Source organism: Tamandua tetradactyla, chromosome 3 (genome assembly GCF_023851605.1).
Source record: "Tamandua tetradactyla isolate mTamTet1 chromosome 3, mTamTet1.pri, whole genome shotgun sequence".
In the NCBI taxonomy this organism is placed as follows: Eukaryota; Metazoa; Chordata; class Mammalia; order Pilosa; family Myrmecophagidae; genus Tamandua; species Tamandua tetradactyla.
Genome location: NC_135329.1, coordinates 217,402,188 through 217,413,310, shown reverse-complemented (window position 1 = coordinate 217,413,310; position 11,123 = coordinate 217,402,188). Strand labels below are relative to the sequence as shown.

Below are 11,123 nucleotides of genomic sequence, written 5' to 3'. Positions count from 1 at the left end.
TGGGATCACCCCCTCCAGGGGAGACCGCAGCTGCCCCGACGTCTATCCTTGTGGAGAGGAAGTTGGGCTCGTTTCAAGTAGCAACACTGAATCCAGTCCTAATGTTTTTAGAAATGGCCTTTCTCCCAATTCAATCTTTGGCTCAGATTCCTAAAAGTTGATTCCCGGGGTTCTGTGTGCCAGCAGGACTACAGAAGACTCAGCTGTCTGTGGGGGATGAAATATTCAGCCTGGCATTTCCGTGGGTGACACCCCTTTATGGTCCTGGCCCTTTATATGGAGGAGACTCTGTGCCGGCCGCAGCTGGAGACGAGCAGCACAAGGTAACCTTGGTGGAGCCATGATGTTGTCTTTGGGTAGGACCTGTGAGTGTGCGTGTGTGCATGCGTGCAATTTCATACACAGTTAAAACGATGCAAGGCCAACTGCAATGTGGGGTTAAGGCCACAGTAAGGCTGCGAAGCCAATGGAACTGGCCTTGAGATTGCTCTGATAACACTGTGGAAGTTCTCTTCCGAGAGCTCTCTGCTTACTCGGGGGTGGCCTGGCCCCTTTCGGTCCTTCTGCTGGCAGGGGGACCTTGACGCCGTTGAGTGGAGGGGACGCCTGGGAAGATGCCGGCCGGCCTGGTCCATGGGCTGGCCCTCTGCCTGCTGTTAGGGTCCCTGGCAGGTGAGGGGAGGGGAGGGGCCTGTCACCAAAGGCGGGACCCGGGATGGCACAGCTGGTGGGGCGGGGTGGGGTGGCCTCCTGAGGCGTGGCTGACCCCTGGGTGAATGCTCCCCTCTTCCTTTGCAGGGGCCAGGCCTGTGCTGGAGGAGGGAGGTGCGTGATCTTTCTCTCCTTCCATGTATGAAATGACTGCGTGTCCAGGTGGGCTGGGGGAAACAAGGAGGAAGGAGCTGGAGGGGGAGGGGACTTTTTATCCCAAGTAGCCAAAACGGGAGCCGGAGGTCAGCGGGCAGCTGTGGGGGGGGGGGGGTCAGGGGCCATGACCCCGGGCCTGGGCTGAGGCCAGAGCTGTGCATGCAGAGGGCCCCTGAGGACCCCACCATGGGCAGACACCAGACAGGAGGGAGCCGGGCTCTGCAGGCCACCGGGAGCCTCTCGCCGTCCCTGCTGCCTGTGCACCCACAGTTCTGGAGCAGGCCTGGACTGTCCCCACCACCTCTGGGTCTCCTCTGCTCCACATCTCCCCAAGTGACCGGGAGTCCCCCTGGGAAGCATCCCCTGGAGGACCAGCTCCCAGGAGGCTCTCGGGTGGCACGGGCACTTCAGGTCCTGTGACCTGGGGAGGCCTGGTGGGTGGGGGTCCCAGCAGGTGGGGCCTGGAGGCTGGGGATCCCGGCAGGTGGGGGGGGCTGGTGGCTGGGGGGGCCCGGCAAGTAGGGGAGGCCCGGGCACCTTGGCCGCTGGCCAGGGCAGTCCCTGAGGCTGGTCTCGCCACCTGCAGACCCCTATGCCGAGCTGCCAGCCATGCCCTCCTGGCCGTTCTCCACATCTGACTTCTGGAACTACGTGCAGCACTTCCAGGCCCTGGGCGCCTACCCACAGCTCGAGGCCCTGGCCCGCACCTTCTTCGCCCACGTCCCCCTGGGGGCCACCCTGGGCTTCCAGGTCCCCTATCGGGAGGACTGAGCAGCCGGAGCTGGCGCAGGGTGGGCCCAGAGCCGTGGCCCAGGCCGCGGTGGGCACAGGCCACCCCTCCCAGGAGTCAGGCCCAGCCTTGTGCTCAATAAACTCCTGACCCAAAACGCAGAATAAATGCTTCTGGGATTTCTTGCAAGGAACAACCCGCTGGGTCCCCTCCGCTTTGCAGTGTGAAGGTTTGGCCTCTGCCCGCGTCTTTGCCACGTGCGCCCCCTTTCTGCCCCGAGCGCCCCCACTCTGGTTTGAGCAGTGCCTCTAGTCCTCAAAGACCACAGCAGGGCCGTGCTGCCGTCATCCCCTTTCCAGGAGGGGAAACTGAGGCACGGAGACACTTGGGAGCTGGCCTGACCTGTCAAGGCTGTCCAGCTAGTCAGAGGGGTGCCTGACGCCAGCCCCAGGGTCCTCCCTGAGTCCCTACCCTGCACCCTGTGCCCCCCACCCTGTGGCACGCTTAGTTCCGGCAGCTTTGCATTAGGCCGTCAGAGGGCAGGGGCAGGGGGCCGTGTCTGGAGGAAGAAGCCAGGAGTCTGGGCAAGATGGGGCGACGGAGGAGGCGCGGATGTAGGATAGGAGAGCCTGGCCTCCATCCCGCAGGTGTGAGGATGGCAGGACAGACGGCCAGCAGGATGGCCGGGGTCCTCATGAACAGGCTCCCCAGCAGTAGACTGGTGGGCTTCCAGTGGTGAGCACCACAGGAGGACGCCCTGAGTGCCCGGTCCCAGCGGGTGGAGACGCCCACGGAAGGGGCCGTACCCAGCTACTCACACAAAATAAAATCCCGTCTTTACCCTGGACGGGGTGGGGGGGTCATGTCGCGTGGGCACTGCATGGAAGTCAGTCACAGGAGGCGGCTCTCGGCTGGTGCTGCAGCCACACAGTTGGGCGCATCTGCCCTCCAGGGTGGTTGGCCAGTTAAGTGGCGAGGTGCCCCAGCCACTCAGCCATGGTGGGGGGGGTATCCCCTCCACTTGCGGCCTCATCCCTGGGGGCCGGTGGCTTCTGTCCTCTCTCCAAGCAGGAGGGCTGTCCAGCTCTTGTTGCAGCTCATTCTCTCCCTCTGCTTCAAGGTTTAAATTCTCAAGAAGATCTGGGAAGAGACCATAAATCGTCTCCTTCCACCTCTCCTTGAGCTAGTTTGAGTTTGGTTTCTGCAAGTCAACTGCAATAGAAATAATCATTAAAAAAAAGCTCATGGGCACTTTACCTGTTCCTGGTTTGCTGGGAAAGATTGGTCTTAGTTCTCCTTGAGGACAACTGGCCTCAACCACACAAATCCAGCGTGTCGACCCGCATGAGCGTGAGTCGTTCTCTTTCTCTCAGCACAGACCCCGTCTGCAGCAAGACCACCTGAATGGCAGCCCCTGCCAATGCCCAGGGGCTCAGGGCTTCGGCCGCTCAGGACGCCCTCCCGGTGCCCTGCCCAAGCTCTCGAGGCCGTGAGGGCCGACAGCTGCACCTACATGTCCGGAAGGGCGGCTGCCTCTCTGCGTTCCCCCACGCCGCAGCCACACCGGGCCGGCCTGGCTGTGCCCCCAGCCAGCGCGCACGCCCCCGACACCGCTCCTCACTTTTAGGTCCTCGAGGCCTGCTGACCACGTGTCCCTGCATCCACACATGGCATCCGCACCCTGCAGTATGGCACATGTGGGCACAGGGCCCCTTACCCTCAAAGGGCCCCTAGGCCGGGTGGCCACTCCTGTGGTCTCCACCCAGAACCGGATGCCAGATGGCAGGAGCTCTCAGGCCCATCCTGTCCCTGCCCTCCACCTGCCGCCCCTGCCCTCCACCTGCCACACCACCCTCCACCTGCCGCAGCCCACTCCTGAGCCCCCATGCCCACGCTGGACAGCTGGTTCTGTGGTGCAGCGCGGACCGGGCGCGGGACGCCAGGACACCATAGAGTCGGCGGTCCTCCGGAGTCCAGAGCTGCCACGGCGGGGCGCGCACCGGAAGGGGCCGGCGCGGGCCGGAAATGGGCCGGCTGCCTGCAGGGCCGCGCGGTCGCCATGAAGCCGGCGGTGGACGAGATGTTTCCTGAGGGCGCTGGGCCGTATGTGGACCTGGACGAGGTGAGGGTGCCCCCGGGTTGGGCGGGCACTCGGAGACGCCGGGCTGGTCGGGAGGGCCGGAGGCTGTCGGGGTGTCGGGCCGTGGGCACTGCTCAGCCCGGGGCCGTCCGCTCGGCGGTCCGGGTGGCCCCAGACCATCCTCTTGGCGCTCTGCGCCTCGCGCGGCCCGGACCTCTTCTCGGCCCTCCACCGTCGCCACGGCCCAGGACCCCTGCTTGGCCCTTCCCTGATGCTAGGCTGGAACAGCCGAAGAGAAGCCTCCAGCCTGAACCGGACCCTGAGGGTGGGGACTCTGCCAGGTCCGTGCACGCCGCTCCTTCCCGCTCCCACGCTCGTCCGGGCCAGCGATTGTTTTAGAAAAAAAAATCAGGCTCGTCTGATAACTTAATGAACAGTAAGAGCAGTCGGGTCGCAGGGCCCCAGATGCCCAGCAGATCTAGATAGAAGACCTCCCGGTTGTACCGTGTGCTAGTCTGGGACGCCCCCCCCACCAGCCCGGGATGAAATGAAATTCATCCTGAGCTGTTTGAGGGCTGCTGGGCAGCAGGTGTTGCAGTAAGTGCCAGCTTACAGACCTCCGGGAACTGCTCTAGATCTCTAGGGGAATTCTCTGATTGGGCATCTTAATAAGTCTTGCCTGGAAGGAGAAAAGACGTGAGCGAGGCTAGGTCTCTAACGGTTAAGCAGCAGCCACCATTCCTGTTAGCAAGGAGAAGAGGATGTTTGGCATTTCTGTGATTTGTGCAATGACCTTGTTCTTTTCCGTAACAAGGCAGGATTGTGGAGTGGTCTTATTTTCGTCTCACCTCCTCACACTTCCAGAGCGCCCGTGTGGGATGCTGTGTTGTGTGAGATGGTTTGTGTTCAGCAGGAGAACAGCATGACCTGCCTGTGAGGGCCAGGCCAGCGCCTGGGTGTCACAGCTCCTTTTCTCTTTCTCAGAACGTAGCGGGTAGAAGACAGTCAGACCTGGCCCCTTGTGCGTGTGGAAGAGAGGCTGACTGCAGATTCTGAGTGCAGGTCGGGGTGCCTTGATTGAAGTACCCTCAGGGTTTGGTTGGGGTGCCTCAGTACAGGCTTAGGAGCAGAACTGGCCCTGCCTCCGAGTGCTCTGTAATGGCCATGAAATTGTGTAGGGAAAGCCCTGGCGACCCTCCCAGCAACACAAAACGTGCACTTTTAAGTTTCCTCTCCATCTGTTGAATTTTGAAATCCTCACCAAGGCAGCTGATGCAGATGGCCAATCAAGCCCCTGATTCATTACTTTTGACCCCATACAAAATACAGCCAACCTGCCTCTATAAGATGGACAAACCCTGGTCCAGTCAGTAGGAGTCAAGCTAATTTTCTTAATGTGTCTAAAATTCATTTGCCATCCCTAAAACCCTGAAGCTACTTCTGTTTTGGTTTCCTTTCTTGTAGCAAAACTTTGGTGTCCCGAATAAAATGCTATACACTGCAAACTTGACTCTAATTTGTCCCTCACAGTATGGTGGTGTTTCCCAAGTAGACTAGGGGGAGGGGGATGGATCCTGGCAGGAGCAGAGTCTTGGAGGGGTGATGCTGCGTGGTCAGGATGGAACTGTCACCTGGTTCACTGTAACAGAGCTTACTGTGCCAAATTGTGACGCCATGGTTCCCGCTCTTGAAACGCACCCACCAACCCCTAGTTCCACAGTCCTGTTTTAAGGTCTCTGCCTTGGGCAGTGTGGGATCGCTGTAGGGCTTTCCAGTGGGGAGCGACACTGCAGTTTGCTTTGTAGGAAGCCACTTTGAAAGGTCTGGTGACATGGTGAGGGAAGAGTGATGCAGGCTGGGAGAGCAGGAGGGCGGAGGGGCCCAGTGAGGCAGCACCTGGGAAAGATGGGTGGAGGGACACATGCCACTCAGCTGAAGTGGTAGAATCCAACTGGCTTACTGTGGAGCTGGAGACACGAGGGAGAAGTCTGAGAATCCTGAGCTGCTTGCTCGGATGATGAGAACTGGGACTGGGACATCGGAGATGGATGCGCTAGTGCTCTTTGGTGGAAACCGCAGAAACTGACTCAACTTCTTGAGACTCAGGGGAAGCAGGATCCATAGAAGCAGTAGGCACCTGTGGGCATGACTCTGCTTACTCTGTGTCCCTAAATGAGGTTCAAGATCCTGAGCAAACTGTGGCAGGTTCTTCCCCCACCCCTGTAGTGCCATGGTAGTGGGAGGTCCTACGATTGGCCACCCGCATGAGAACGGAGCAGTTTCCCAAGGAAAGGTGTTCATCCTGAGAAGGAAGGGAGGGTGGAACCCAGAGCTCGTGAACATCAGACTCAGCCTTGTACAGGTTTGTGGCCTCTTGGGCGATGTCCAGCAAGAGATTTGGGGAACAGATCTGGAGCTCAGGAAAGGCGATTGAGCTGGAGAATTGATGTGGGAGCCATTAGGCCACAGAAGTAGATGATGCTGGAGCACGGATGCCCCCACCCAGAGAGGAGAGGGGGACAAGTGGAGAATGGGGTCACCAGGAACTTCCACAGTTAAGAGCTGTGCAGGAATGAGAGTCTGAAAGAAGGAGCCACTGGATGGGTGGGAGATAGGGCAGGGTCTGTTGTCAGCCAAGTGAGGTTTTGGAGGTGGGGCAGTCTCAGGTCATGACGGCTCAGGACAGTGCCAGACCAGTGAGGGTGCGAGAAGGGGATGGGGCCTGCTGCCGGTGGAGCCCAGGATGGGGACCAGCTGCGACCACAGTACTGGGTGGGTGAGGTTAGCTGTGGTGGTTGTGGGGCCCTGTGCCGCGCAGGGCTTTCTGAGCAGGGCTGCAGAGGATGGGCATGGCCTCTCCTCGAGGTTTCAGAGATGATAGGTACCACCTACAGGCTTCCTTCTTACAGGCCAGGAGGAGTCAAGAAATGCAAGACCTGGAGAGACCTTAAAATGATTCCTTTGTGTGCCACCCCCCCCATCCCACTTACTTAGTCTGAAACTAAAATTTTGATTCCTTCCTGAGTAATTTTCCTGTCACCCAACATGACATTATCTTTTCCTCCCCAGGCTGGAGGCAGCACTGGACTGTTGATGGACTTGGCAGCCAATGAAAAGGCCGTTCATGCAGACTTCTTCAATGGTAAGGATGCAATAATTTGGAGTGCCAGCTTTAATCTGAATATTTCTTCTGCAAGCTTTGCAGTGGATCAGCTGTGTGCCATGAACAATTTGGATCATAGCAAGGCTTTCTGGGAACCCAGCACAGTGTCCATCAAAGGACAGTGGGCCGTCAGCTCCACCAGTCACTCCTCCCTTTACTTTTACGGAGGAGAAATAGTCACTCCCGGTCTGAGGGTCCAGTCATTGGATTATGCACTGGACCTTCACTGGGCACCTATGGGGCTGTGGCAGGGTCTGGCCCGTGCAGGCCTGGGGGCCTGACCCGTGTCCTCGTCTCTGTGCCCCCCTAACAAGCCTTTTATTTCCCAGCCCCGCATGCCCATTGCCCACCTGGGTCCTTGACCGTGAGCTGCTGTGGCAGAGTTCCAGCCTCCAGTGCAGCTCCGCCCCTTCCCCACTCACTAGAATTTGGTCACAGCTCCAGTTTGTGTTTAAAGGGCTTTGGTGTTAGTTACCACAAAAATGTGCATCAAGTTTTACCAAATAAAAGTGAGAAAAACTAACTGTATGAAATCTTTGGAAGTGTTAGAGCCAGCATTCCTCTTGGTCTCTGTGGTTTCTCAAAAGCATTGTTCCTACAGGTTGTATTAACCCTTATTAAGGGTTCAGAGAAGTAGAAGTACAACATAGTTTTCTTACTCAGAAGAGTTAAGTGGTATTATTCTTTCCTTTTTTTGGTTTTTCATCTTACTTTAATTCAGGGTGCCAGCCGTACAAAGAGCTTTTGTTATTAGGCAGTGGCAACTAGAATGTTATCTTACCACATGGGATTTTAGCTTTAGAAAAGATCCACTGAAGCCTGTGCTCACATTGATTTATCTGGCTTCTTTTCAGTCAGTTGGTGCTTAAGGGAAAAGCAGCCTGTCAGGTTAGGGCACAGACTTCCCTCAGGGATCTTGGCTGCTCCCCCAAGGCAACATCCTGGCTGCTCCCACCAGTGCCAACCCAGAGAGAGGTGGCATTTGGGCTGCACCTCAGGAGCTGGAGGATGTGGCAGGTGGGCATGGCAGTTGAGGGCATGGATGGCAGCAGCTCCCGCATGGTGGCTGGGAAGGTCCTTGCTCCGGCAGTGTCATATAACTCTCGACACTGGCCTGATTGACGCACGCTTTGATGATCTCCTTTGAAATTCCATTAATCCTCTGCCATCCCTTTGGTTTAGAGGCATTTGGCTGTTCCATGTTCGATTTCACATGGTTTCCAAAACAGCCTTTTAATTCTGACGAGAAGGCATGTCTGAGAAGGCCCCAGACCTCCCCTGGTGCTTAGGGTGCATCCTCTGTTGAGCCAAGGGCTGAGAAGGAAAAGGATGTGGAAGAGCCCTGAGCCCACTTCTGCTGGCCTACCACAGTCTGTGGGTGCATGCCCTCCTTCAAGTCTCTGAGCCCCCCAGGTGCCCAGGAAGCTGTTCACTATGAGAACATTGCCTGAGTTCTTTTCTGCCGAGTCCTTTCACTCAAAAGAGAGGTTTTGATGCTTGTTCCCCACCTGGTAGTGGGATTGTAACTATGTAAAAGACTCAGTCTCATCCGTCCCTGCGTTTTACCAAGGATGGAGGATCTGGACAGGGCCTGGGCAGGGACATGCCGTAATGAGCCATCTGAGGGCTGGGTGGGGCAAGCAGCCCACGCGGGAGGCCTGAGGAGGTGGCCTCTGAGTAGAGGTGTTAGCCAGCGATGTGGCTGAGAGGGCATGTGCAGAGCAGCAGAGCATTGTGCTCTGGGGGCTGGGAGGATGGGGAGCATAGCAGGAGAGACCATCTGTGTGGCCAGGGAGTGTTGGGGGGAAGCATCAGGGGCATAGAGCCTATTCCAAGAAGATGGGTGTGGAGTGATGAGTTAGTGCTTCTTAGAGGCTCACCCAGACTTAAATTTCTCATTTCTAATTCATTATTTTTACTGTGCATTTTCAATGCACCGGACACACAAATGGGTTTTTTAGTTTTTCTTTTCCCAGTTTGAAAGTAATGCATGGCTTTGGTAGGGCATTTAGAAAATATATAATACTAAGGAGGAGGGCATGCCCATGCTTTCGCTGGCCCACCTGAGATAGAGCTGTGAGTTACTTCCTCCTCTGCCCAGTGGGGACGGGGGCTCTGCTCTTCCCTCAGGCCTGACTGTCACTCACACCTAAAGGCAATGACTCACATATCTCATTTCTTGACCCTGTCCTCTGCTTGGGCTCTCACAGAGGGGTCAGTATATGTCCACCCCGTGAGGGCAGGCTGTGTGCCTCCAGCTGCCCTCGCTTTTGTGTCCTTGCCAGTGTGAGCAGCTTGCGCCTCAGCTTCTTTCCAGGCACGGATGAGGTGCTGGAGTGTCACTGCGGCACTCAGGGACTGTCCTGGGGCTGCCGTCCAGATGGTCTGGAGCAGGCCTGTGTTCATCTTCTGAAGGATGCCTCCTAACTGGAAATAAGAGTCAAAATACTCGATGGAGCACTGTCCCTTCAGACTCTCTGAACCTAATTTGATGAAATCTAGGGTCTCTCATGTCCTTTCTGTGATTGGACCATTTCCTGTTTACTCTGTTTTTGAACTCTCCTATGTAATTCATTGTGAAGTTGTTTCCTTCATTGTCTCCTCTCACCTGCCCCACTGATATGCTGCTTTGTTTACTGACCTAGATTTTGAAGATCTTTTTGATGACGATGACATCCAGTGAGCTGCCTATCACCAGGCCTCGGTGACATGGCCATGGGCTGGAGCCTTGAGGACACCTTCGAGGAGTTTTACAGAACTTGTGGGAATCACTGGAAGTTAGGACTTGGTTAATCAAGAAGGAGAATGGTTTGTCTTAGCCAACAGGATGACACCTGTTGTTCTCTGAACATGACCAGCTTTCACCCTTATTTAAATAAAAAAAGAGCCATGTCATCGTTTGTAGGGTCATTTTAATTGTTGCAGTTTTGAATGAAGATTACAATCCTCAAAACTCTGGATGCCTGCACACACATCGACACAGTAAGAGGAACTTGTTTGTCTGCATAGCAAATACATACTGTGGTTTTTCTGAGCATGCAGTTTGCTGAGGAGTGGAGGGTGGTAGACCAGTAAGTGGTGCGAGAGGCCTTGATGGGTGTCCCCAGGCCCCTTGGCTAAGAGCACACTGCAGGGCCTGTCAGAGCAGCTCCCGTCCCAAAACCCATAACCTAAACCTTGAAAGAGGTGCATTCTCCATGAGAGATACACATTTTGGTCCATTTCAAAGGGAATATAGGAGTTATGAGAAAAACAGCATATTCTTGTTATTTTTTTTTTTTAACTGTTTCTCAGAGATCCAGCTCAGCAATTGGTAATGGCTGCAGAGAATTAATATTACTGTTTCATGTCACTCTCAACGTGACGCATGCCTCTAGGACCAGGGAATACCCCTGCTACACAACTTCAGCAGTCCAGGTGTACTTGACAAGTTGGGGTATGTTGGCCTCTATCGTGAGAAATCGTTAACTCATGCCATCTTGATGGCATGTTTATAGAGACATTTTTACCAAAGACCAGTTAAGATTTTAAGCAGAAAAGAAATGTTAATTCTTCCTTGTTTTTTAATGAGTTGTGAGTGGATTTCTGGTTTGTCACTTTCATCAAACTCAACAACCAAAGACCACCTGTGACCAAGGGCAGAGGCAGGGTTTTATGGGGCTGCAGGGAGGGTGGAGTTTGGTGGGTTGACATAGGCAACGCAAGGCTGGGTATAAAGATTCTGGCCAGAGCAGAATTGGAGTCCACTTTCCTTGGAAAATACGAAGTTAAATAAGTGTGAACCGCTGTGTGTGAGAGCTTTATCTCAGACCCTGCACCAGGGTTGGAAGTCGAGGCTGCTTCTGTGTCAAAGCAGCCTGTGTGGCTCAGGTCTCGGGCAGCGGTGGTAATAGTTGAGGCAGGCCGTGCCGCTTGCAGTCAGGCCTCAGTGAGCCGGGTTTCTCAGCACTGTGTGCTTGAGGTTCATTCAAGAGCGTTTTTATAGTTTTGTGGGTGGATTCCTGCAGACAGGCACAGATGGTTCTTTGGGGAATGGGAGTCTGGTGCTTTCTAGTGACCCTGTGGTTGCTTTCCTGGCACCCCACTGAGGTTACAGTAGTTGGCTGAGTCCCACAGGGCGTGCAGGTGCCACGTTCAGAGCGTGCCTCATCCCCGCTTGGTGCTGCTGAACCAGCAGGATTTGGGCCTCAGTCTCCTCACTGGTAAAACAATATTGATCTGTGGAGTACCTTCTTTTTCTTAGGGTTCCTGTTTTAGGAGGGATAATCTGAGCAGAAAGGAGA

General features: G+C 55.5%; 2 protein-coding genes across 3 annotated transcripts; both read left to right on the top strand.

Annotated features, from left to right (window-relative positions):
- Positions 1 to 1,753, top strand: OTOS (otospiralin). Of its 2 annotated transcripts, none has more exons than XM_077152092.1 (4): positions 1 to 323; positions 574 to 672; positions 799 to 825; positions 1,454 to 1,753. In XM_077152092.1, exons 2-4 carry the CDS (start codon positions 615 to 617, stop codon positions 1,636 to 1,638), a joined length of 270 nt encoding a protein of 89 aa, XP_077008207.1. In that variant the 5' UTR covers positions 1 to 323; positions 574 to 614; the 3' UTR covers positions 1,639 to 1,753. The 2 variants fall into 2 exon arrangements, with proteins under 2 accessions (XP_077008207.1, XP_077008209.1); XM_077152094.1 differs by having other exon boundaries at positions 311 to 365.
- A 1,856-nt stretch (positions 1,754 to 3,609) lies between these two features.
- On the top strand, positions 3,610 to 9,740 carry COPS9 (COP9 signalosome subunit 9). The gene is made up of 3 exons (XM_077152091.1): positions 3,610 to 3,719; positions 6,747 to 6,819; positions 9,486 to 9,740. Exons 1-3 carry the CDS (start codon positions 3,657 to 3,659, stop codon positions 9,521 to 9,523), a joined length of 174 nt encoding a protein of 57 aa, XP_077008206.1. The 5' UTR covers positions 3,610 to 3,656; the 3' UTR covers positions 9,524 to 9,740.
- The last annotated feature ends 1,383 nt before the right edge of the window (positions 9,741 to 11,123 follow it).

Bases quoted from the DNA above. Each gene is read 5' to 3' on its own strand.
- COPS9 (XM_077152091.1), top strand. From the start codon at position 3,657: ATGAAGCCGGCGGTGGACGAGATGTTTCCTGAGGGCGCTGGGCCGTAT. The intron at 3,720-6,746 runs GTGAGGGTGCCC...TTTCCTCCCCAG, and splicing joins CGTATGTGGACCTGGACGAG to GCTGGAGGCAGCACTGGACT. The intron at 6,820-9,485 runs GTAAGGATGCAA...TTACTGACCTAG, and splicing joins TCATGCAGACTTCTTCAATG to ATTTTGAAGATCTTTTTGAT.
- OTOS (XM_077152092.1), top strand. From the start codon at position 615: ATGCCGGCCGGCCTGGTCCATGGGCTGGCCCTCTGCCTGCTGTTAGGG. The intron at 673-798 runs GTGAGGGGAGGG...CTTCCTTTGCAG, and splicing joins GCTGTTAGGGTCCCTGGCAG to GGGCCAGGCCTGTGCTGGAG. The intron at 826-1,453 runs GTGCGTGATCTT...CGCCACCTGCAG, and splicing joins GCCTGTGCTGGAGGAGGGAG to ACCCCTATGCCGAGCTGCCA.